The sequence below is a fragment of the Leptinotarsa decemlineata genome, unplaced genomic scaffold, assembly GCF_025532065.1.
Source record: "Leptinotarsa decemlineata unplaced genomic scaffold, Ldec_3_MD MMD2_tig00026307_RagTag_RagTag, whole genome shotgun sequence".
In the NCBI taxonomy this organism is placed as follows: domain Eukaryota; kingdom Metazoa; phylum Arthropoda; class Insecta; order Coleoptera; family Chrysomelidae; genus Leptinotarsa; species Leptinotarsa decemlineata.
The window spans coordinates 3,158,710-3,185,140 of record NW_027412681.1 but is presented as its reverse complement, the minus strand read 5'-3'; the positions used below and the strand labels follow the sequence as shown (position 1 = coordinate 3,185,140).

General features: G+C 35.2%; 2 protein-coding genes across 2 annotated transcripts in view; one reads left to right on the top strand and one right to left on the bottom strand.

Moving 5' to 3' along the window:
- COX8 (Cytochrome c oxidase subunit 8) overlaps window positions 1-26,431 on the bottom strand; it is a 324,402-nt gene that overhangs the window by 78,747 nt on the left and 219,224 nt on the right. The window lies entirely within an intron of this gene.
- Window positions 1,829-25,781, top strand: LOC111517599 (vanin-like protein 1). The gene is made up of 8 exons (XM_074181331.1): window positions 1,829-1,986; window positions 3,000-3,107; window positions 6,201-6,320; window positions 11,060-11,205; window positions 11,558-11,775; window positions 17,394-17,587; window positions 20,022-20,230; window positions 24,160-25,781. The coding sequence occupies exons 1-8, from the start codon at window positions 1,930-1,932 to the stop codon at window positions 24,554-24,556; spliced, it is 1,449 nt and encodes a 482-aa protein (XP_074037432.1). The 5' UTR covers window positions 1,829-1,929; the 3' UTR covers window positions 24,557-25,781.

Sequence of the window (26,431 nt, the reverse complement as noted above, 5' to 3'; positions counted from 1 at the left end):
GACATCCAACCCGCCTATTTACGGTATAAGTATCTAACGTAATTTGGAAAAGTCCAAATGAAATTAAGTCAACATATTTGCACAAAAGTTCCAAATGTATGAGTCACCATACTTACCAGTGTACAGGCATCCTACTCCATGTTTTCTGATTGATTGAACCTATTTTCAAAAGGGAAGCAGAAATGGATAAAAATCAAAGGTTCTTTCAGTGGAGTACCCCTCAAACCCAAATTCCTATTTACAAAAATTTGGAGAATGAATCACCACAGAAGATAGTTCTGCAGTGGTTCTGTGGGTCCAAACTTCACCACTTACAACCAATTTCGACGTAATGGATTTTTTCAAAAAGATTTTTACTAGCTTTTTTGGCTTGCAGTACGTTTTTGAATAGAAAATATGAGTTCATGTGTATAAGGTGAGCGGAATAGTTCGAAGGATAACACACAGATGGCGCTCCTAGTAATGAGCCCATATGAGTTTTATTTAACCTTAACCTTCAGAAGACACGTGTACAAAATTCACTGCTGTCAAGATCATTAGTTAGTAAGATTGAACATTTTGAGTGAAACAACTTTTGTTAGTTTGAAGAAAACGCTTAAAAATTAATTTCGTGTTTTGATGAAGCATAGCTTTTTGGCGAAAAAATACTGTTGAAGACAAGGTTTGGCCTAATAAACTTTAATCGCACTTTGCACCAGGAAAAGTAACCGTTGAGAAGTGGTTCGCTGAGTTTAAACGAGGTGAAATGATGACAGATGACGATGGACGCAGTGAACGCCCTAAAGGGGGCGTCCACAAAATAATTCTGGATGACCGCAAAGTGAAGTTGATCGAGATAGCTGAGGCTCTAAAAATATCAAAGAAACGTATTTGACATATCGTACAACAACGAATTGATGATTCTGAGCAGTGTTTGAAGCTGTTCTATCATAGAAACCTGAAATTATGCGTCGATATGTGAATATGGATGAAACATGGCTCCATCGTTTCACATCATAATCAAAACGATCGTCATCTGAGTGGACTGTACGTGGTGAACCAACTACAAAGCGTGCAAAGCCACAACAGTCGGCTAGCAAGATTATGGTGTCAGTATTTTGGCCCCATTTAAAGAAAAAGAAAGTGCTCTTTCATCCAGATAATGCATCATATCGTAAATCAATGAAAACGATGGCGAAATTGCATGAATGGAGCTTCAAATTGCTTCTGCATCCACTGTATTCTCCAGATCTGGCCCCTAGCGACTTTTCCTCTTCTCAGACCTCAAGAGAACACTCGTTGAAAAGGAATTTAGCACCGATGGCCTGTTTTGAGGCTAAAGATAAATCGTATTATAATATAGACATAAAAAAAAATTGTATGACCGCTGGAGTCGTTCTATCTCCCTCAAAGGCAACTATATTGAATAAGAAAATCAAATTTCATCAAAAGTTTTTTTTCATGTCAGCTTACGAACATTTTAGTACAACTGTGTGTTTATTTTCTAACTTTCAGATACAAGTGTTGAAAAGTCTTCATTGAAACTCCAGTTACATTCGAAAGGTCTCTCTTTCTCCCTCAGTGTTCTTGGCATTTGTTTCTATAGGCCCATTTGGGCACAATCGAAGGGTCACCATTACAAAACTCCACAAAACACATCTGGATACGATGTATATAGGCATATCTTATTTGCACACCTTATCTGAATGACAATTATTCATTAGTCCTCGGAAATTTACCACATCACGACTTCTATATTTTCCGACCTACCGAATATGGAGCTGAATTTAGCAAGTGATATATGTCATGACAGCGAATATACAAATAAAAATGTTACAAACATCAAACAAGTTTATCTTATCTCTGATAAGTCTATTAGGTGTTCTAGAGAATCGATTCAATGCTTGATTCAGATTTTATATTCTTTTGATTGCTGATCAAAGCGTTGAAATGAAGACTTTGTGCATATTCTCTCTACTAGTTGTACTAATTTCTTACATTGAAGCGGTAAGTATTGAGTTGAATTACTGAGATCTCTTTATTGTTTCTTTAGATCCGTAGATCCAGAGTTTTTGACAAAATATTTTATATAGAAAAGGAGCTCAAGTGAATCGCACCAGATATTTTCTATTCATCTTGTCAGAAGCAAAAGAATTCCTTTTCTATTCATATTAGCAGTGAACCTGAATGTATAGTTAGAAGAAGATGACTCATAAGTTTTGTGAACTTATGCGTTTTGTAAATTCATCATGAGTCATCGATTACAATTCTCAGATAAATTTTGATGCATTTAGAGAACTCTAATGAAATTGACAATTTTTAAAAAATCTGAAAGATAACTGTTCAAAATGAGAAACTTTGTCATTTCTAACACAACTCAACGACAACATTTCAAAAAATTTTGAGATATATTTGGAATGTACCTATATTGAAAAGACATTGAAGTAAAATAAAAACGAAGAAAGTAATTTCATTAGAAAAAGCAGTGAATTCGAATGATATTCTATCATCAATAAGTTCGTGGAAAGTAGATATTACAAAGTGCAAGTAAAAATAAGTTACCACATACTTTTGTTCGAAGTTTCCTCCAGATGTCAATTAATCAAAATTATGGTAATTTTCATTCTGGTCTACTGAAGATTCAGTATGTTTTGCAACTCTTCAACAGAGCAGTTGAAATTGATTTTGAACTTGAATTGAATTCCTCAACTTTTGTTCTAGATACATTTCCGTATTCCAAATCAGATTGAGTATTCCAAATGAATAATAATAAAATAAATCAAAAGGGACACACTAAAAAAACCTATTAATATTAACACACCCAATTTAAAAAATTCTGATACGTTTCAGATTAAAATTCAATCAATGTTTATAAACTTTGCATTTGTTTCAGTCTCCTTTTCAGTAATATTAACAATTTTTCAAAATCAGAAGGCAATTTGAGAATTCAGTGAAAAATGAGATAAAAACTAAGAAGATGATTCATAAATATTTATTCTTGAAATTATGTTCACTTTCAGGACTACGTGGCCGCTGTTGTTGAGTATCAAGTTTCACGCTCATCTACACCTAACCTCACCGTACAGTCAAACATTGATGACTACATTAGTCATATAGAATCTGCGAGTGTAAGTATATATATATGAAATAATATTTACTTATTAGTCAGTGGGCTATGATTGAAGACAGGCAGTAAACTGTCTTCAAGCATAGCCCACTGACTAATAAGAAAGTTTTTCTTCCTTATTCAGAGAAATCGGGCAAATTTCGGATATGCAGTTGGTTAGTACCTCGTCCACTAGATGGAGTGACATTTTTGACATTGGCTCCAACTCAAGACGAGGAATGAAGTACTCTGAAAGAATTTCGATTTTCAATTATGGAATATCATTGACTTTAGGTCGATGACGGTCACTATCTTGCACTGACGAGTGGCTAAGGAGCCCGAAACCGGTCTGCAAGTGTGCCCGTTCCAAAATTTAAGGTCGACTCTTTCAGTTGTATTGCCAATTGCATATGCGGGAAATTTTCTGTGAAGATTCCTGAACTGACGCATGTCGGATATAATTCAACCCCATTCGTGGTATCAGCCAGTGGATTAGTTGTTTTCTGATAGGCGTCAGTCCATTCAACCTACTGTGTAGGTATATCGGAAACTTGAACTTGAACTTGAACATTCAAAGTTAATTTCTTTAAATAATATTTTTTTCAATATTGGGCATTGCCAGTCGTATCGGAAGATATTTGCCCTGGCAGCAAAAAAGTACCTGGAAGTTTGAGATGACCACTCTGTATAATGTCGAGTGAGGGTTTTGTTTCTTGTGCGAATGAGGCGGTCAAAAGTTCGGAGATTTGTGCCCGATAGTCGTATATTGAAGAGATCCAAGACAAATGGTCAAATGAACCAAGTGAGGTGGAGGGATTGTTTGCTATTGGGCGATTCTTGTTATGATATTACTTCATGGATGATGACACCATACAAAAACCCTCAAATTTCAAGAGAAATTGACTATTATAATCTTTTCACTGAAGAACAGGTGAAGTTCTGCTCTGAGAAGGAGGTTTCCGGTTGTAATGAGTGATTTTCTTGTTTCTTTTGGCAACACTGTTTTTGACCAATCATGCGTGAATCGTGTCTTGTGTCATTGTTAATTGTTAAACTTGTTCAGTTTGGTCTATAATTTAACCATGAATCGACTTACGAATGAACAACGCTTGCAAATTATTAAATTTTATTATAAAAATTCATGCTCGGTGAAAAAAATGCATCGTGCACTTCTTCCAATTTATGGGCAGTTTCGTCGGCCTACTTAGGGAGCTATTCAGAAGTTTGTGACTAAATTTCGAACCCAGTTTACATTATTAGACATTAAACCACCAACACGCATACGTAGAGTGAGGGCCGAAGAAAATATTGCGGCTGTATCCGCCAGTGTTTGTGATGACCGTGAAATGTCGATTCGCCGCCGTTCGCAGCAATTGGGCCTCTGTTACTCCACTATGTGGAAAACTTTGCCAAAAGATTTGGGTATGAAACCTTATAAGATACAGTCGGTGCAAGAATTGAAGCAACACGACCTCCCACAACGTCTAACATTTGGTGAATGGGCGCTGGCACATTTTTATCGAAAAATTGTGTTCAGCGACGAGGCTCACTTCTGGTTGAATGGATACGTTAACAAGCAGAATTGCCGCATCTGGAGTGAAAACTAGCCACAAGCATTGCAAGAGCTACCGATGCATCCCGTAACTGTTTGGTGTGGATTATGGGTCGGTGGCATCATCAGGCCGTACTTCTTCTAAGACGACAATTGCCGGAACGTTACTGTTAATAGTGAGCGCTACCGTGTGATGATTGGCGACTTTTTGTTGCTCAAAATGGAAGAATTGGACATGCCTGACATGTGGTTTCAACAAGACGGTGCCACATACCACACGCGTGCAAAACAATGGCCCAATTAAGAGCCGCCTTCGGTGAACAGTTTATCTCACGTTTGGGGCCCGTCAATTAGCCGCCTAGATCGTGTGATTTAACGCCTTTGGATTATTTCTTCTGGGGTCATGTTGAGGCTCATGTCTATAGGGATAAACCAGCAACGACTGACGTTTTGGAAGCCAATATTGAAGCATTTATACGTGAAATACCGGTCGATATGTCAGAGAGAGTGTGCCAGAATTGGACCTTGCGCATGGGCCATCTAAAGCAGAGCCGCGGACTACATTTGCATGAAATCATCTTCAAACATTAAATTATATTGATCGTTCTATTGATTCCAATAAATATTTCATTAATTTTTAAAAAAAATTGTGTTGTTTTGGAAATCAAATTCTATACTTCTTAAAAAATCACCCTTGTATATGGTGTTAATTGTGTTTTCTACGAAAGCGCAGAAATAAAAACAGATATTTTCATTATTTGTTTCTTGGAAGTTACAACTCTAAAACTAGAAATTTTGACTTTAATTTCGAAATAACGAATTTGACCTTAGCTTGACTTTAGCTTCGATATAACGAGATTGAAGTCGTAATTTCAAGATTGAAGTCGAAATTTCGGGTTTCAAAGTAGTAATTTCCAAAAAAAAAATAATAAAAATATGTGACCCTCCAGCACTTTTGTAGTTTTCCATCTCCTTGTGAAAATTTGATTCTTGCGAGTTTTTTTAAATCCTTCAATTAATGAATATTAAGGACTTACCTGTCTAAATATTAAGTTCAATCTGTAATTTTCTGGTGTCTTTATAGAAAATAAAAGGTAATTCAAATCCTCTCAAGTAACACTATTACTTATAGGAGCTCACACTGAACGCTCTAAGTATAAATTGAATTTATATTCACATCACCAAATGTCTTACACCCAACTAATAATTCAATTGCTAATTCCCAGTTTCATATCCATTTTCTAACCATAGTTCAATTTTATATCTGTTGCTCATTTTGGTTTCTTTTAAGAATTTTTTCAATTATTGACTTACTTTCCAAATTTGCTTTCGTAGAGGTTTGCTTAATTTTTGGGCTTTTAACATTTTGTAATTGTAATGGAAAAATAACCATTATGTCCCACATATTGAAGTTGAATTAGTGAAATATTTCAATAATCACTTACAAAAAAATCTGTCCCTGGGCCACACTCTTCTATAGTCTTGGACTTGGCAATGTTCATATAGACCAGGCCTGCGAATTTTCAGCACTGACTCACAAACACCATTTTCTTCAATTTTCAGATACATTCAGCTCAAATCATTGTTTTTCCTGAATACGGATTAACAGGTTTTGTAGACGATCCCACAGATTATGCTATCGAAATACCTCCAACTGCCTCAGGACCAAGTTTTAAAGATCATGTAAGTATAATTGTAAAATTTTTTTGTAAATCAAAATGGAGAATAAAAAAAGTGGGGTGTGGTGAGTCATGGACACGTGTAAGTAACAGATAGAATTTTCTATATGAAATACTAGCAGCTCACCACTACCGGCAGCAAGGATCATCCGATCGACCGAATGCATTCTTTTACGTTTCCGTCATTGCTTCACTCTGTCATAAGGTGTTATTGGTATCATTCGATTGCTACTGAGACACGTGTTTTTGAAAATCTGCTTCATCAGCGCGGTGTAGCCAAGTGAAAAGATGAGCAACACTTGGTTGCTGAAAACGGGAAACAACACAAGTGAACGGAGTCAACAACAGGAGTCTACCGCACACTTGTGGTTCCAGTTAGGATACCTAAACCATAGAATCTTACTACTCTGTGCCTAAACTCTGTCCATCCAACAAACAAAGCAACCCAAACAACGATAGATGAGTGATTAAATCATGATCACTACGTTAATTTGCATAACTTTACGCCTGCCAATCAGATTTACTTGCATTCGGCTGGCGGAATTCATTCTGGTATATCGCTACAGGTTTACGTTTCAACTCCTGTGGTGTGTACATATACGCTATTTTAATGTTTGAAATTTTTGAAATGTCAAGTACTGATACGGCTGAAGAAACTGCTAGTTTGTGTCCCTACACTCCACCTAAAAAAATATCTCATACAGAGGTGGCATAAAGGAGACATCTCCTTTATATCGGCAGGTGTAGGCCAAGACTTGCCGGACACACACTCTCTTAGGCCACCTTGAGGTGGCTGCAGCGACATTACTGTCGTTGCGCGGCTTCTTCATCCTTCTTGGGGTTCCCTCCGTGGAGATGCTTTTGAGGGGTTTAGTTCCCCTTACCCTACTTATTTCTGCCACTGACCAGGAGAGCGGCGACCCCGCCCATAAGGCCACATTGGCTTCCCGGAAAGGGCCCACAGTCCCCCTGGCCGTTCCCATATCCCTCACCTGGGGGGGGGCGCCCGATAGGTAACCCAACCCACGGGTTCCTTGGTGCGACTCTGTACAATCAGCCTTGTCCCGGAAATCACGTGCACTATGCATGATAATGTTTTGGATAACTTTGTTGCTTAGATGGAGTAGCTATACTATAGCTACTCATTCAATATAGTTGAGTATAATTTGATATTGTACTCTTATCCAATTAAAAATTCTGCTGAATTGAATTCAAAATAGGAACATTTAATCAATATGATCAACATTAACAGGTAGACAGCAACCTGCGTGAATTCGGGGTCCAGGATATATATTCAAACAAAAACAGATGTCGAGTGTGTATGATCTGAATGAAAAAAAGGAATATAAATGGAAGAGCACTAAATAAAAGGGGGGAAGGAATCAAACCGTGGACACGTGTTTCTGACTATTGGCCTGATCAGCGCGGTGTAGCCATGTGCAAAGATGGCAACACTTGGTTGCCGAGGGCGAACGAAGTCAGTAACAGGAGCCTACCGTCTACTACAAATATACAGGGTGTAACATAAGTACGTTGAAATATTCAAGTGACGTATTCCTGAGACAATTTTAAGAAAAAAAGTCTATATGAACTCGTGCCCGAAAATGCTTCGTTTCGGAGATACAGGGTGCTGAAATTGAATTTTTTTGTTCGCTTTTTGAAAATAACTCCTGCAAAAAATAAATTATTTGCACGAAATTCGGTACCCGGGTTTTTTTTGAGGGCGCTGTATATGTTGTCATTATTTATTTTAAATTGCCCTAACTTTTTTGACAGTAAACTTTTGGTACTTTTCATGAAAATACCTAATTCCCACACCTTTTCCAACTAAAAAAGGTACACTTCCTCAACAACGCTGGAGGTGATCGTTTTCGAGATATTCACAATTTTTTATATTGATGCATGTTACTTTATAGCCAAATTTGATTTCAATAATTTTTGTCACTCTCCGCTTGCAAATTAAGTTAATTAAATCGAGTAGGCTATGAAAGTTTGTTTATAAAAATAGAAGTTCGCTGTCACATTTCCAACTATTATTTGAAAAATTCACAGTTCGGAGTTTATTAAGTGATTTTTTGGTACTTTGCCTGACTTTACGAATGCTGAAATGGCTGATATGGTTTTTGCATACGGCTTGGCTAACGAAAATTCAAGCGCATCTATCAGAAAAGGTATACCCAACGCGTGACTACTTGTGCAGCGACATTTACGAATCTTTTCCGGCTACTTTCCGAATCTGGAAGCTTTGAAACAAATTCTGCAGTAGGATGGCCACGGACTACAAGAACTGTAGAATTAGAGGAGGCCGTTCTTGAAGAAATTAGTGAACATCCAGAGATAAGTACAAGAAAAATTAGTCAAGCTTTAAATGTGAGTCGCATGACAGTTTACAGAATTTTAAAGGAACAGCAATTATGTCCTTATCATATTCAGCGTGTCTAGACACTTACGCTACGTGATTTCCAACCACGTATCGAATTTGCTCAATGGCTTCAAAGAAAAGTCGAACAACATCCGCAAATTTTATCGAAAATCCTCTTCACAGATGAGGCAAATTTTTCAAGAAATGGTGTCATGAACTTCCATAACAACCACATCTGGGCGGAAGACAACCCACATGCGATAACGCAAACTCATTTCCATGACAGAGTCTCTTTTGATGTATGGGTAGGCATAATTGGAGATTATTTAATTGGGCCTTATTTTCTCCTCTTACGTTTGAATGGAGATGCTTACCTACATTTTTTGGAACACGAGCTTCCCCAACTTATGGAAGATGTTCCCATTGGTCTCCGAAATCACTCTTGGTTTATGCACGATGGAGCTCCTGCTCATTTAAGTGTGATAGCAAGAAATTTTTCAGACGTAGCATATCCCCAACGATGGATAGGAAGAGGAGGCACTGATCATTGGCCCCCGAGGTCACCGGACCTCAATCCCGTCGATTTTTTCTTTTGGGGACAGCTAAAATCACTAGTTTAAACTAGCCCCATTGAAAACGAGGAAATGTTGAGGGATCGCAGTATAGCTTGCTGCGAAACGATAAGAAAAACTCCGGGCATTTTTCAACGGGTGCGGAATTCTTAGATGAGGAGAGCAGAAGCTTGTATCACTGTTGGGGGTCGTCACTTTGAGCAGTTGTTGTAATAGTTGTTTCGTTCAATTGTTTTTGTTTTTTTACAAACTCCGAAATGTAGCACTTTCTAATTGAATAATTAAACCTGTCAAATTTTTTTAATTTGGATTGAATTAGCAGTTCGATAATGCTCAGTTTAGAAGAAGTCTATACGGGTATACTGCGTATAAAGTTTGATGAAAATAACTAAAATTGCAAAACACTTATGACAAAAACCTACCATGTTAGGGCAATTTGAAATAAATAATGACAGCGTACGCAGCGCCCTCTAGATGTTACATGAAAATTAATACGAAATTAGGATTTCCCACGTCAAAAAAACCCCGGGTACCAAATTTTGTGCAAATAACTTATTTTTTGCAAGAGTTATTTTCAAGAAGTGAACAAAAAAAATTCAATTTTCTCCGTATCTCCGAAACGAAGCATTTTCGGACGCAAGTTCATATAAACTTTTTTTCTTAAAATTGTCTCAGGAATACGTCACTCGAATATTATAACGTACTTTTGTTACACCCTGTATATAGTCTAGGACTAGCCTAGGTACAAAATCAAGACATCACCAGAAGATGGCAAATGAGACTTTGCTAAAACATCGGAAAAACTTGGTTAATGATATCATCAGGGAGCAGCGAAATGATGATTTGGGATGAAATTTGTAAAAATGTTAGAACTGTTAGATTGGTGGCAAATAGTGGTGTTAGGAATCAAACGTTAAAAGGTGTGACTCCGTTATTCCTTAGATCGCACAAGCTCAGACTTTTCAGAGGCTATTCGTAGGGGGGCGACAGCCGGTTAACGGAAAAACAGATTCCTAAAAGATTTTTCAATAAATCATTAAAAATTGTTGTCAAAATTGTAAAACACAAATTGTTGAATAAAAATTCTAACAAGGCAAGATTCTTCGAAGAAGACGTGAAAGCTTCAATATTAATTGCGATAAGAACTAATATTTGAATTTTTTTCAACTTTAAACGTGTTTCTAGTTCAGTTCAGCAAAAATTCAAACAATTGATATCAGTAATTCAATCTACAAAAAATCCCCACACATGACGATTGTTTCGATAAAAACAAAATTTGTTTAAAATGTATTTTACCGTTCACCAGCTGTCGCCTGTAAAGAACGACAAACCCTAGATGTCAAAACTTGTGCGAGCTGAAGATTAACGAAGTCTTGCCTTTAAACGTGCGATGCTTCAATTTTTGTGATATATTTTGATATTTTTTGATACAACATTCATTTCATGGGAAAGAAAGTTTTTGGCTTTCTACTACTCCATCTTATACAAAAAAAGAAGGATGAGAGAATCTTCCAAAGAAAGGAAGGAAGTAACTCTATACATGGATGTGTAGATCATGCAAAGAAGTAACTTTCAGACACAAACTGAAAGAAAGTCCTCCTGAAACAGCTACTTTCATATAAACATTGAATTATACGAAAGAAAAAAATCTTTCGAAACAAATACTTTTATATGAACACTGAATTATACAGAAGATACTTTTCTCTACTCAGTTTGTATTTCAAACATTCGTTGTGGAATAAAAATCAGATATCATTCACATGAGTTCTACTTTAATGTGTTCTACTGTTGATGTGATTTTTTTTTCAGTGGTTGACAGACTTATCTAACGCAGCTAGGGGTCATGGAATGTATGTGGTTGTGAATCTGTTGGAAAAGCAGAGAAATGAAAAAAACAAAACCATCTTCTACAACACTAATGTGGTATTTGACAAAGAAGGAAAAATAGTAGCAAAGTGAGTATCTCCCAGTTAGATAACAGAACAAGTTTTCTGTAATTCAAATCGTCTGAAGAAACAATTCGTTCAGGCCAGTCTCACCGCCCTACACTGTAGGTTGATGAACTGACACCTATCAGAAAACAACTACTCTCCTTCCTGAATTTGTGTACGTTCGTATTTTGTAAGTGACGATTGGTATGCAGAAAGGAGACACATTTTCTGGGAATAACTCAATCCTAAAACCCAAGCACAAACTTCTGAAACTACCTACTACAAGGTATTCTTCAAAAATTATATATAGTTTTGAATGAACTTTGAAAAATGTATTACGTAAAGAAGATTTTGATGTTTGTATTGGATTTTTCAGATACCGAAAAATAAATTTGAATGGAGAGCCCAAGTTGACACCCGGTAAAGCGTCAGAAAACCAAGTTACCTTCAGCACTGATTTTGGAATAACTTTTGGTTTATTCACTGGTTTTGATATGTTCTTCTACATCCCATCTAGGAGTATCTTGAATGGCACCTTTGTAACGGACATCATCTGCCCTTCTTACTGGTTTTCTGCTTTGCCGTTCCACCACTGTGAGTAAAAGAAATAAAAAGTACCCGGAAGAAGTAAATTGCCACAGATTAGATTAAAACTTATTTTGCGCATAATTTTCATCTAGTGTCTTTCAGTCCCTTGGTAAGGTGCGATCCAACTATCGAATTCATTAGTTTGGACCTCCATTGCTTAATATCGTATAAAATGATTTGATATCCCTAAAAAAACAATACAAATGAAAAATTAAAAACAATAGGTGAAAATACCAATTATGTTAAGCAAAAAAAATCCTGAAATGAAAATAAAACACCTGAAGTAAAATGAAACAGAAGTAAAAAATAGAACAATCGAACAAAAAAAAATTAAGAGATTCCAAGTCAAGTTACATCACGAAGTTTCGATTGTTAATATCCACAATCGTCTTCGATTACTTTTCGATATCATCCCTGCAGTACGGGTTCAGAGAAAAATTATCGACCAATGATGCAATTTCCAAAATTACCAGTGAGATATACAGTGTGACCCATTTTTAATGGAAACACCCCTCTAAAATTTGAAGTTGTGAATCGATTTTAATAATTTTTTTTAAAATGTCAAGTACTAGAAGGTCTACCGTGGGACAAAATTTGAAATGTTTATTGAAGTTTCAGGGCATACTACGATATTTTTTCTTAGTCGAAAATCGGGATTTTTTATTAGCGATTTTTTATTGAAAAAATCACTACTCCACTGGATTCAGAGTGCCCCTAAATAGGTGTGACCAAAATTTCATGAAAAAATATTCATTATTAACAAAGTTATGACAACTCAAAAATTCGAAAACTCACACAGCTAACAGTCACAATATATCATTTTTTTATTATTTCAACAATAAAGTGCCGTCAGGTGAAAAAAAAATAGCGTAAATATTTTTAATGAAAATAACGGAATTACATTCACACAATTCAACTAACAATGAAGTAAACAATTTTAATAAACGTAACTAATAACTAATTATTGAAATGTTTCGATTCAGTGCAACAATTAATTCTAACTCATATTCTAGTAGCCTCTACTGACCCACCACGTATTTCGATACATGTGTCGTAGCGCTTACGAATGTTTCTGATTACGTTTCTTAGTTCTTGAGGGCTAATATCTGCACATACTTGTCGAATTCTTGCACAAAGCTCATTTCTATCTCTTGAGCGGTTTTTGTAAACCTTTTGTGTGAGAAGTCCCCAGAGAAAAAAGTCCAAAACTGTGAGGTCTGGAGATCTGGGTGGCCACTATATAAACGGACTACCACAGCCTATCCATCGGTTTGGAAAATGTTCGTTAAGCCATTGCCTCACAGCTCTGGCATAATGAACTGAACACCCATCTAATTGGACAATTAAATTTGATCGTTCATTGATTGCCAGCTCGTGAATAGCATCCCAAAACTCTGTGTTTAAAAATTCTAGAAACCTCTGCGCATTAATGTTTTCCTCAAAAAAGAAAGGACCAATAATTCGTTCGTTCAATATCCCACACCAGACGTTGATTTTTTGGGAATACTGGCCTTTACAGTTTATTACCCAGTTAGGATTATCCGCTGCCCAATAGCGACAATTCTGTGATGACACTATATAAAATAGTTTTTAGGAAATTTCTATTGTTTAAATATTCCCCTTGGGCCCATAAACAATATTCCAGGCGTCTTGCTTCGTCGCCTTCTTGAAGTGTGGGTAAAAATTTTGGCTTGAAAGGTTTAATATTCTTCGCCTTGAGACATCTCCAAATAGTTTCTCGTGGAATATTCAAATCTAAAGTGGCATTCCTTATACTGGCATTAGGGTTATTTCCGAAATGATCTAAAATGATTTGATCATTCCTGTCATTCCTGTTTCGTCTTTGTACAGCATTACTTTTTAACATCATTTTTGATACTGCACCAGTTTCATTGAATATTTTATTTATTTTTTTTACCGTACCGCAGCTAATACGAGGACGATCTGGATGTCTCTCATTAAATACTCTACAAACCTCTCTAGCACTTCTAACGTCATCTCCCGAAAGGCGTACAATTTCAATTTTCTCTCTTACGCTCAATCTTACAGCCATGACACAATATAATTTAAAGAACTAGTACAATAGTACACTTAAATCTTTCACAAGTGTCAAACTGTAATATCATTTCCATGGCAACTAAGATTTAAGCTGAAATATTAGATCTTAGTTTTACTTAATTATTTACTTAATTTGTGTGAAAATTTGAATGTAATTCCGTTATTTTCATTGAAAATATTTACGCTATTTGTTTTTTTTTCATCTGGCGGCACTTTATTGTTGAAATCATAAAAAAATATTCTCATGGCTATATCTGTTGATATAGGGTGTTTTTTCTAACTGTTAGCTGTGTGAGTTTTCGAATTTTTGAGTTGTCATAACTTTGTTAATAATGAATATTTTTTCATGAAATTTTGGTCACACCTGTTTAGAGGCACTCTGAATCCAGTGGCGTAGTGATTTTTTCAATGAAAAACTCGCTAATAAAAAATCCCGATTTTCGACTAAGATAAAATATCGTAGTATGCCCTGAAACTTTAATAAACATTTAAAATTTTGTCCCAAGGTAGACCTTTTAGTACTTGACATTTCTAAAAAAAATTGTTGAAATCAATTTACCACTTCAAATTTAAGGGGGGTGTTTTCATTAAAAATGGGTCACACTGTATAAGTTGATGGATGGAAGTAAACCAACCGGATCTTGCAAAGGCTTTCGAAACTGTGGATCACCAACAGCTGTTGGACTCCCTGCAAGATTCAGGAATACGAGGTGTGGCGAATGAATTATTTTCAGATTATTTAAGTTGCCGCAAACAGTATGTAAAAATAGGAAATGGAGTCAGCGAAGAGAAATTTATAAAATATGGAGTACCACAAGGTACAGTGCTAGGGCCACTACTTTTTTTCATTATATATAAATAGTCTACTCACCATCCATGAAACTACAGGTCAAATTGTGAGCTTCGCTGATGACACTGCCATTCTATACACTGCAGAAACCTGGGAGAGTCTGAAAATGAAAATGGAAAACGATCTGTTAAATATTATCAATTGGTTTGACCATAAGTTGCTTAACGTAAATTTTGGCAAAACTTTTTATATACCTTTTTCGAGTTATAGAACTAACTTACCTAAGTTCAAGGAACTCACACTTGGAAAAACCAATCAACATATTGCCATCAAACAAGCAGAGAGAGTCCGATATCTAGGGGTTACAATAGATTGTCATTTAAGATGGAATCATCATATCGATGAAGTAACTGAAAGTCTAAGACCATTGTTGTATAGATTCAAATGCTTCAAAAGAATATTAGATACTCGTTCCCTCAAAACTCTATATTATGCTCTTGTGGAGTCACGACTGCGATATGGTATCCTTAGCTGGGGTATCCTTCAAAAACTTGAGATAGTACAGAAAAAAATTTAGAAAATAATTTACCAAAAAAAATATACGTATTCGTAGCTTTTTGAGGATGCAGCTATCCTCAGCGTCAGAAAGTTATATTTACACGACATAGCAATTTTCATAAGTAAAAATGAATAAACCCTTCAACAGTTAGAGCATAGTTATACCACAAGAAACAAAGCAAACATGTTCGTACAAATACAGACAACAAAAAAATCGGTGGGACAACGTTGTTACAGTATTTTAGCAAAAACATTCTATAACTTTCTAGACGATATGCATGAAAATAAGCTAATGAAAGTCAACTCGATACCACTAATAAAAAATATATTCAAAAAGTATCTCCTCAATGCAGATCATGAAATAATATTAAATATAATTGATAACTAATAACTTATCAAAGTTTCCCTACTTTCATCGCTATAGAAATGAACTGAATTTTCGATTCCCGTCTCATTGTCGTTTACTTTTTCTCAGGTCCAGAATATTGTAAATATTGTGAATACTCACACTGAAATACTGTTCGAAGATTATTTGGTAACAGAATAAGTAAAGAATTCCCATGCACAACCTTTGGGTTTTAATGGGTTCTCTCGAAGTTTATTACCTATATCTAGAACATTTCATTCAATTGATTGTTTTTCTTTTTTTGTATTCTATCTGAAATTGCATATGATGTATTGGAAACTCTTTCTATTGCTGGTAAATAAACATATTATTAGTATTATTATTATCGTCTTCTCTTTCCGTTCCACCTGTTTAGCGCGAGATGACCCTTTGGCAGGAGTTGGACATTTCTAGCTTGATTATGGGTTTCCATATGTTTTGTATCTCTAGGTTAGCTTGGCTGAATACATTGTTGAATAGCATGTATGCGACTTCTTTAAATTTCCTCCTAAACCAATGTTCCTCTTTGTGTATGATCTCAGCTTGGGACCACTCGATGTTATGTTGATGGATCCAAACATGCTCTGCTATTCCGGATTTGCTGGTTTCCCCTCGTTGTGTGTGTTTCTTGTGCTCGGCAATGCGAACATTCAATGGCCTCTTAGTTTCACCGATATAGGATTTTCCGCACTCACAGGGTATCCGGTAAATGCAATTCTTGGAATCGCAGTCCGCGTTTGGTGGCCTGGTTTTCGTGAGGCTGTTACGGATAGTGTTTCCGGATCTGAAGCAGATTCTGATGTTGTACTTGGACCCAATTCTTCTTATCCTTTACGATAATCCTCTGATGTAGGGAAGTGCAAGCACTAGTTGAGACGGCTTCTCTTGTTTGCGAGGCTCTGGCTGTCTTTTAGTCAAAGTCTGTTCCACCATTGCTTTGGAGTAGCCAATCCGTTGAAGATCATGTTTGATGTTGTCTAGTTCCTTCTCGAAACCTTCCTTCGTATTACAGAGTCCGAAAGCACGGTCTAATAGAGTCTTGATGATTCCTCTTTTAGTCGATTGATGGTGGTTGGATTCGTGGTTCAGATACTGTCCCGTGTGAGTGGGTTTTCGGTATCCAGATGTTACCCACTTAGTGTCGGTCCTCTTCACCAAAACGTCTAAGAATGACAATTCGTTGTGGATTTCCTTCTCCATTGTGAAATTGATGGAAGGTCTCACGCTGTTGATGTGTTTCAGGAAGGCGTCTAGTTGAGTATTCCCATGGTTCCATATTATAAAGGTGTCGTCAACGTATCTCAACCAGACAAATCATTTTATATAATATTAGACAATGTAAGTCAGAATTAATGAAATTCATCATGAAACAGTATCAATCACCTTCAAACAAACGATTCATGCGATATTTCGTTATCGTTGTTTTCAATTCGATGCGGTAGACATCGAGAAAAACGTTAAAGATGAACTAAAGCTATCCCTCGACAAAAATATCTGATCAAAGTAATTGACCTCTTATGTCACTATTTAAAAAAATTTATAATAACATTTTCACGGAAGAGATTAACTTTCACGTTCACTTTATAATCATAAATAATATTATTACTTTTGTATCATTGGACAAAACTTCCACAAGTATTACAATTATCCTGAAGAAGACAGTAACTGTCGAAAGTTTGACAGATATCGAAGATTTTTCATTGTATTGAGCCCAAACGTGACTGACTGCAACCACGCGAAAATGATTTTTCCGGAATGAATGTGATATTGATTACTTACCCTTGATCTGAACCATTCGTCGAAGCTAACTCTAACTGATGCTTTGATTTTCAGCGCTGCAGTTCCACTCAGCCTATGCTCAGGCTAACAAAGTCAACCTTCTCGTCTCCAATGTGGACAACATTCGAGAAGGTGTAGGTGGCAGTGGCGTCTACGGTGGCAATGGTATTGTGTTCTCATACTACATTTCAGGAACCCCCAGTTCCAAATTATCTATTGGTAGAGTCAGTAATACCGTGACAGATATCGTAAGTTGAATTTAACTTTTGTTTGTGAAGAATTTTGCAAATGTTCTGATGGTTCTGGTAGGTATTTGATTGATACGAAGGCGCAGAAGGGTCACTTATTTTTATTATTTTTTTCTTGGAAACTAGGACTTTTAAACTGGAAAGTTCGGCTTCAATCTCTAATTGTAGGTTCAGGTGAAAATTTTGAGTTCTAAGTCGTATTTTTGACATTAAAGTAGAAATTTCGAGTTCAAAGTCGAACTTTTCAATGAAGAGATGAAACTTTGAGATTTCAGTCATAGTTTTGAGTTTTTAGATTAAAGTCAAAATTTCGAGATAACAGTCGAAATTAAAGTCGAAATTTCGAGATAAAAGTTGTAATTTCGAATTGAATTCGTAATTTTGAGTTTGAAGTCGAAATTCCGAGTTTGAAGCCAAAATTTTGAGATTAAAGTCGTAATTTCAATATTGAAGTCGAAATTTTGAGTTTTGAAGTCGTAATTTTGAGTTTAAAGTCAACATTTTGCGATTGAAATCGAAATTGAACTCAAAATTTTGAGTTTGAAGTTAAAATTCCGCGATTGAAGTCGGAAATGAAGTCGAAATTATGAAACAAAAGTCGTAATTCCGAAAATGAACTTAAAATTTTGAGTTTGAAGTCGTAATTCCGAATTTGAAGTTGAAATTTCGAGTTTTGAGTCGGAATTTCGAGATAAAAGTCGTAATTTCGAGATAGAAATCGTTATTTCAAAATTGAATTCTGAATTTGAAGTTCAAAGTCGTAATTTCGATTTTAAAGTCGAAATTCCAAGTTAAAAGTCAAATTTCAAGACAAAAGTCGTAATTTCGAGATAGAAATCGTAATTTCGAAATTGAATTCTGAATTTGAAGTTTGAAGTTGTAATTTCGATTTTAAAGTCGAAATTCCAAGTTGAAAGTCTAAATTTCGAGACAAAAGTCGTAATTTCGTGATGAAAGTCGTAATTGAACTGTAAATTTCAAGTTCACAGTCGTAATTCCGAATTTTAAGTCGTAGTTCCGAATTTTAAGTCGTAATTTTGAGTTAAAGTCGAAATTCCGAGATTAAAGTCGAAATTTCCAGATAAAAGTCGTAATTTCGAGATTGAGTTCTGCATTTTGAGTTTACAGTCGTAATTTCGAATTTTAAGTCATAATTTCAAGTTTGAAGTTGAAATTTCGGGGTAAAAGTCATAATTTCAAAATCGAAGTGAAAAGTCCTAATTTTGAGTTTAGAGACGAAGTTCCGAAGTTGAAATCAAAATTTCGATACTAAAGTCGAAATTTTGTGATAAATGTCGTAATTTTGAGATTGAATTTGAAATTCTCAAGTTGAAAGTCGTAACTTCGAGACTGAACTCAAAATTTCAAGTTGGAAGTCGTATTTTTGAAATAAAAGTCGTAATTTCAAGATTGAAATAAAAATTTCGAGTTTTCAAGTCGTAACTTCGAGTTTAAAGTCGAAATTCCGAGATAAAGTCAACATTTCGGAATTAAAGCCGAAGTTTCGAGATGAAATTCGTAATTTCGAGTTTGAATTCAGAATTTCGAAAGTAAAGTTGGAATTTTGAAAGAAACGACGTAATTTCGGGATTGTTTTCGAATTTCTAATTGAAAGTCGTTATTTCGAGAATGAAATTTCGAAATTTCGAGTTTAAAGTCGTATTTTTGAGATACGAGTCGTAATTTCAAGATTGAAATCAAAATTTCAAGTTATAAAGTTGTAATTTTGAGTTGAAAGTCAAAATTCCACCATTAAAGTCAAAATTTCAGAATCAAAGTTGAAATTAACGTCGATATTTGGAGGTAAAATTCGTAATTTCAAGATTGAAGTCGAAATTTTTATTTGTGAAGTGGTAATTTCGAGTTCAAAGTCGATATTTCCAGATTGAAGTCGAAATTTCTCAATTGAAGTCGAAATTTCGAGTTTAAAGTCAAAATTTCGTTTATATTTGTCAGACGGAAAGAATTTCTATCAAAAGAACGAAAGAACACAAAAGTGTTTTATGAATGAAAGTTCAACATTTTCAAAATAATTTACAGTGAATAATGATGACTGACTACAGAGTATAACTTTTGGAATAAAAGAGTACATATGTCTTTTTCAGAACAACTGTGCAACAACCAAATCAAATTGAATAATTCTTCTCAGTAACACTTATTTTACAACAACGACATTGGTGGTAGGATAATGGAGTCACTCAATTGATTGATTCTGTTGAAATGTATAACGTCACTAATTTATTGTGTTTTATTTCTTAAAGTTTTCCACGATGAAACTTCATTTGTTTAAATCTTCGAGTAACAGCAATTGTAAATTAGTTCAATAATGGACACGCATGAAAGAGCCAGTATATTGCTTGCGATTTTTGATGTTTATGTAAAAATTCCACAATAAGAAGTGCCCTCATAATAAAAATATTCAATTGTTTTGAAGGCGGTGCAAGGATTCGACATTCTGGACGAAAACGATACCCAGTCCTCGATGGAAAATTATAAAGCCGGAAGGAATTTCGACAGCAACAGTTACAAATTCAAAGATTTGAATTTATCCAACGGAAATATCACCGACCGGATTTGCGACGGGACTTTCTGTTGCTCATTCAACATCATCGTATCTTCTGGAAACTCTTCTGATATCTATAAGTAAGAAATACACATCTCATGTTACAGATTTCTGAAATTTTGTAGTATAACAATTTTTTTAAATTGATTTTGATTCATGATGATTTTGAATGAAAAAAAAATTGCCTTTTTATTGCAAGCCTATCAAGAATTGAAGGAAGGAAATTATACATACTTTTTAGGAGTAATACAATGATCACAAAAATTTAAGAATTTTTTTGAGGCAAGGTGATCAATAATAATTGAAAAAATAGTAGATATATGATGGAAATTGGTTATGAATATTCTTTACAAAACATTTTTTTGAAAGAGTCAATAATTCCTGCTGTTTTTCTAGGGATTCAACTTTCCACTATCTGGAAAATAAACGAAGTTGAATTAATAGAGAATCAGCAGAATTGTAATGGAGTTCAAACTGACAAGTTTAGACCCGAACAGTTACTATGTTATACAGTGTGTCAATTTTAAAACTTACAATGGGCTATATCTCACGAACGAAAGCTGATATCGAAAAATGCTTGAAACAGTTTCTTGGATAGTGAGGGGGAACTGAAGTAACATGAAAGAGAATTCACCCCCATCAACCCCCTAGGCCCCTCCCACCAAAACTCAAAAAGTTTAAATTGCAAACCCCTACTTGTGATACATCATTGGAAAGACTATAAAAATGCTTTCAATGGTATAAATAATAATTGTATAGGATGAAGCAATAATTGTGAAACTTTGGCTTAAATGGAATATTTAATGAGGTTTTTGTTGAAGTACAAATTTATAAAGAAAGTCAATTAAGTAAATGTTCAAAGTTTGTTCCCTTGTTTTGTGAACAATAATACAGCCTATTGTCAAAGTCTGCAAGAACTTTAATATAAACCGACTTACTATGACTTTTTTATTTGTAATGCTATCTCCCGGACTATTATTTTAAATGATAGGTGTCCGTAGATACTTTTTTTGTTAAATAAAAACTTATTTTGCCGTGTTTGCAAAACAAGTTGGAGAGATCTGTTTTTCGGGTTCTGTCAGAGTCAATAATTTTTGGTTTGTTTGAGACTTTTAAATGTCATTAGTTTTCATCATTTGTACGAACTGTACTCCCATTCAGCTGTAGTTGTAGTATACCTGAGCGAGTGAAGATAATTTTCATATTTGCTTCCCACAACCAGTGTTATTTAGAAACAGCTCAAATATTTCATGGAAGACATCCGGACCAAAATGTAAGTCACGTGTACGTCCGCGATTCAGTAGAAAAGGAAGGTATTTTCTTGTTTCGTCAATTCGTGTTTCGTCACCAAAGGAAATTTCACCTGTTATGACCCATTTTATTCTTGTTTCGTCAACTGCAAAATATACCTGCTTAAGGTGTTCTTGTTTCGTCACCTCATCTTTGCACCTGCGCTAGGTTAGGTAGTTCCAGTTCCAGTAGTTCCGGAGCCTATTCAATTCAAACAAAAAATCAAATCTTTCCTCTTTATGATATTAGTGTTGATTAATATAATATTATTGTAAATAAGCAATAACTTTTATGGCCCTAGTAGTTCCAGTTGACGAATGCGGAATAAATTATTATCTGCGAAAAGGTCAAAAAGCTACAGGTGACGAAACAAGAAATTTTGGGGCAGGTGACGAATCACGAACTGACGAAACAAGAACAAATCGAAAAGGAATGCCCCAAGATTACTGAATGAAGCAACCCAAATTGAGGTCGTTGGAAATTTTGCAATGGAGCCTACTGCATCAACACGTCGAGTACTGCAGTGACAGGACTTTCACATTAGCCGGGCAGAAAGGTGTTGAAATTACATAAGTTTCACCCATGCAAAACATAAATTCTTCAAAAACTATTCGATGATGATCCAGACCGACGAATCGAGTCTTGTGAACTCATGACTGAAAGAATTCGCGTAGAACCGAGAATATTAAAAAATATTTGTTTCAATGATGAATGTACTTTTATGCTGAATGGTAATATAAATAAACAAAACTGTCGATACTGGAGTGATGCAAACCCGCATCGATTCAGAGAAGGTCACACTCAATATCCTGAAAAACTGAATGCTTGGGCAGAAATATTAGGCGATGCTATAATTGGTCCTTTGTTCATACCAGGCAGTTTAAGTGGCGACATTTTTCTCGATTTGCTGGAAAACACCATCGAACCTTCAATTGTGCATGAATTAGAGAATCAAAGGGACGACCAAGGCAACCTAGCTGTAGAAGAATATTTGCTGCACTTTCAACAACCTCTTCACTATGCAGCTCCAGTTTGGCACTGGTTGGATACTAATTATCCAAACAAATGGATTGGAAGGAGAGGTCCCATTGAGTGGCCACCAAGGTTACCAGACTTGGTGTCACCTGACTTTTTTTCTGTGGGGTCACCTCAAGTCAGTTGTTTATAAAACTTAACCTGTGTCACTTGGGGAATTGCGAGAAAGTATTACGCAAGCATGTCGTGCCATTACTAGAACAACATTTGCCAAAGTTCGTGCAGAATTTGAAAATAGGCTGTATTATTGTTCACAAAACAATGGAATTGACTTTGAACATTTACTTAATTGACATTTTTAATGAATTTGCAGTTCAACAGAAACCTCATTAAACATTCCATTTGAGCCAAAGTTTCACAATCATTGCTTTACCCGGTACAATTATTATTTATACCATTGGATAGCATTTTTTATAGTCTTTTCAATGATGTATCACAAGTAGGGGTTTGCAATTTGAACTTTTTGTGTTTTGGTGGGTGGGGCCTAGAGGGTTGATGGGGGTGAGTTCTCTTTCATGTCACTTCAGTTCCCCCGTACTATCCTGGAAACGATTTCAAGCATTTTTCGATTTCAGCTTTCGTTCTTGAGATATAGCCCATTGTTAGTTTTGAAATTGACACACTCTATACACAGTAACTGAAGATTCCAATTAGTCAGTAACGTTTGTCAAAATAATTACGAAAAAATTCACATAATCTGAAAAAATATTCACTCAACACCAAAATGAATATGTTTTGAGCTTCTGTTCTGAAATAGTTCAACTGTTTCCATTGGATTTTTTCTTGGTCAACATTTAAGGAAATTTTCTCTTGCAAATACTTCTTCCGTATATTGTTTACGGACATCACTGCACGATAGAACGTTTTTTGTGACTTGTAGCGCCAAAATATGGATCTCTCCACCCTTTTTCAATTGTTGGAGTCAGTGTTCTCTCTTCAAAGACCAGTCCATATTATGACGTCACTGCTCAAAACACTAATTTGCAGATATAATTGGAAGTAAACACAAAATGTGTTTTGCACTTTCGTTACCATGGAGCTGGCATCTAATTTTATATGGGCATAACCCTGGCATAAAAGGGTCCGCGTGGCACTGCAGTAGCTGGTGCTGCCACCTCAATGATTGCAAGCCAAACCTTTGATATACAATTCTTTCTACAATTTTTAACTAGGGTTCATTTCTGATTACACTGAAATATGTTTTCAATTGTTCTTACATTAGAAATATTTACACAATAATTTCGTTAACACCCAGTCTATAGTTTGTGATGTAATTATGACTGTGATGTAATTTGACTATGTTTTTCGGTTTAGATGATAATGATTGTATTATGGACATAATTTGAAATGAACGAACATGTTTAAGATGATGATTATGGAAAATTAAAAACCCATAAACAGTTGTTATGTATCAGTTTTATAAAAACTGTGACGAGGTTTATTTTGTATTCAACTCGATCGAGAAATACCAGATCAGATATGCAAGATATAAGTTTCCAAATTTTTATTTTCGTCCAGACAAATTTTCCAGAAACAATATTTTTAGTTTTCCACCAGCAGAAGCTACTTTCGTGAGTTTCCAATGTCAAACATCCTCTCTAGAGAAAAATATGAATGATACGCCACTGAATCCTGAAACCTTTGAAACATATATTAGAGTTGACTGGAAATATTTTTTTTCTAGACTCATGGCTTATGCTGGACCTCAAAAACTTGGAGATCGCAAAGACATTTACGTTAGAATGTGCTCTCTTCTGGCTTGCCAAACCAAAGATCCATCTAGCTGTGGCACCAGGAACTTCAACATTGCTACCCAATTTTCGCAAATCTCTGTCAAAACTGATGTTGCAGACAAGACCACAACGTTCTACCAGCCTATTAGTCTAAGGCAGAATTTGTTGACCGTTTTCAACACGACGTACAACTCCAGTGTTGCCAACGGAAAGAGGTTTATATCTTTCTCGACGAACAAACTCGAGAAGAATGTGATAGCGTTTGGTATTTATGGAAATGGATCGGGAACTTTGGGTATTAGCCTCAGTTTGCTTGTGATTATGCTGATGGGGAAATATTTATTCTAGTGTTTCTAAAAATGTTTGATATTTTCATAAAAGTATTGTAGTTTTAGGCTGATGATCATTCATCTTGGAGAAGAACGGACCTTTACATGAATATTAGGTGAAAACTATATGTAGCTCGTTTTATATTTTCAACAATCACTTTAATGATGGGTTTTCCAAAATGAAGTGAACACAATGGTCGTGACGTTACTTACATTTGATATGAACTAGGCAACACCGTAAAACTTATTCATATTGTATTGTATAGTTCAATTTTTTTCTTTCTTTATTTTTGTTATTCTGACAATGTGTGCGATATAGCCAACTTGGTTTTCATATCGATTTGATGGATAGTTCCGAAATGAAGAAGTCTTTCATATTGCGAAACACAGACTTTATATTGAGCCTACTATTGAGTAGTACCAATTGAATTGTTATGTCGTAAATTTTTTCATATATTTTTTGGTGCTTTCCAAAATCAAATACATTTTGGAATGTGGTTTGAAAAGGGGAAAAGTGTCAATTATACCTAATGACGCCACAGTCATATTTGATACTTTGATTTTTCTTTGCAACTGAAAAATTTGGCTGCTAATTCTGATAAATGAACCATATTTCTATATAACCAATGAATAAGATTGATTTAATTATTGTTTTTTGGAAAGTGTGAAGGTCTATTGGCAGAAAGTGATGCGGAGTTGCGAACTTTCAAGATTATTTCCATAAAAACCTATCTATATTCATTCATACTTTATCCATTAATTTCTGGTGCCTTTATACAAGGTATTCGTACTTCGTAAATAAAGTCGACTATAGTTGAAATTTTAACAATTTGAAATAACATATCTAGTTGTTTTTCTTTCTGAACTGAATGAGTTATCAGTATCCTATAGGCCTTCATTTTGGCTGCTTGATTGTACATGTCATTGAGGTAACTCTGAATAATATGTAATATAACTATTTTTTTAGTATGGAAAATTTGGTTATCTGTCTCACGAAGTTAAGAATCATATTTGATTATAATTGCTACTTCACTCTGGTATGAATTTATCGACGTACAAACATACTTTTTATTCAAAAAGAAATGATATGATTTATCAGAATGATATGATTTATTACCTAACTCATTGTATTTGTGAAAATTTAATACTACTCTTTGATGTAAACAAGTCTGTAAATTAGCACAATTGATTTTGTTTCAATATATGGAACTGTACCTAATGATGAATAAATTGAAGCAATATTTTCAATTTATTTCAATCACCTGTACCCAAAGCAATCACACTGCTGATATTGAAATGATAAAATATTGAACAAATATCCAAAATTTGACAAATTGAAAACCATTGATCATTGAAGATTGTATATGATGTAGTTGGCCGATACTTGATGAAAATCCATAACTAACGTATTCAACGTATTATTGTAGGATTTTCACTAAACGATTTTACAAAAACGCAACACGTGTTTCGCCCTAGAATGGCTTCTTCAGGCGTGTTAAGACACGCCTGTACCATTCTGTACCATCCTGTACCATTCCGTCACGTAGACACTCCAAACTTAAAAGTCTACGGCCTCCTTGTTGTTAGGGAAAGTACAACCGTGGAACTTACGATTTGGGTTGCAAACTCCTATGGAGATGAACCATTTTTCGTATCTTCACGTCGAGTCGATACATCTCCTTTTCATTATTACCATTATTATCGAACGAACCGAGAAGTGACACATCACTTTTATATACTGCACCAAAATGTATTCAAATAGGATATCTGGAGAACAACAAAATGTAAGTGAATTAGGAGTAACATTAACTCTAGAACATTGTTGAAGCATGCTTTAGACACGGACTCAAGATGGTAGCTTTTTCAAAGATCATTGAACAACAAAGAATGTATA

Excerpts from the sequence above, each read along its gene's own strand:
- LOC111517599 (XM_074181331.1), top strand. The coding sequence starts at position 1,930 with ATGAAGACTTTGTGCATATTCTCTCTACTAGTTGTACTAATTTCTTAC. Across the intron at positions 1,987-2,999 it reads TAATTTCTTACATTGAAGCG|GACTACGTGGCCGCTGTTGT; the intron begins GTAAGTATTGAG and ends GTTCACTTTCAG. Across the intron at positions 11,206-11,557 it reads GAAGGAAAAATAGTAGCAAA|ATACCGAAAAATAAATTTGA; the intron begins GTGAGTATCTCC and ends TGGATTTTTCAG.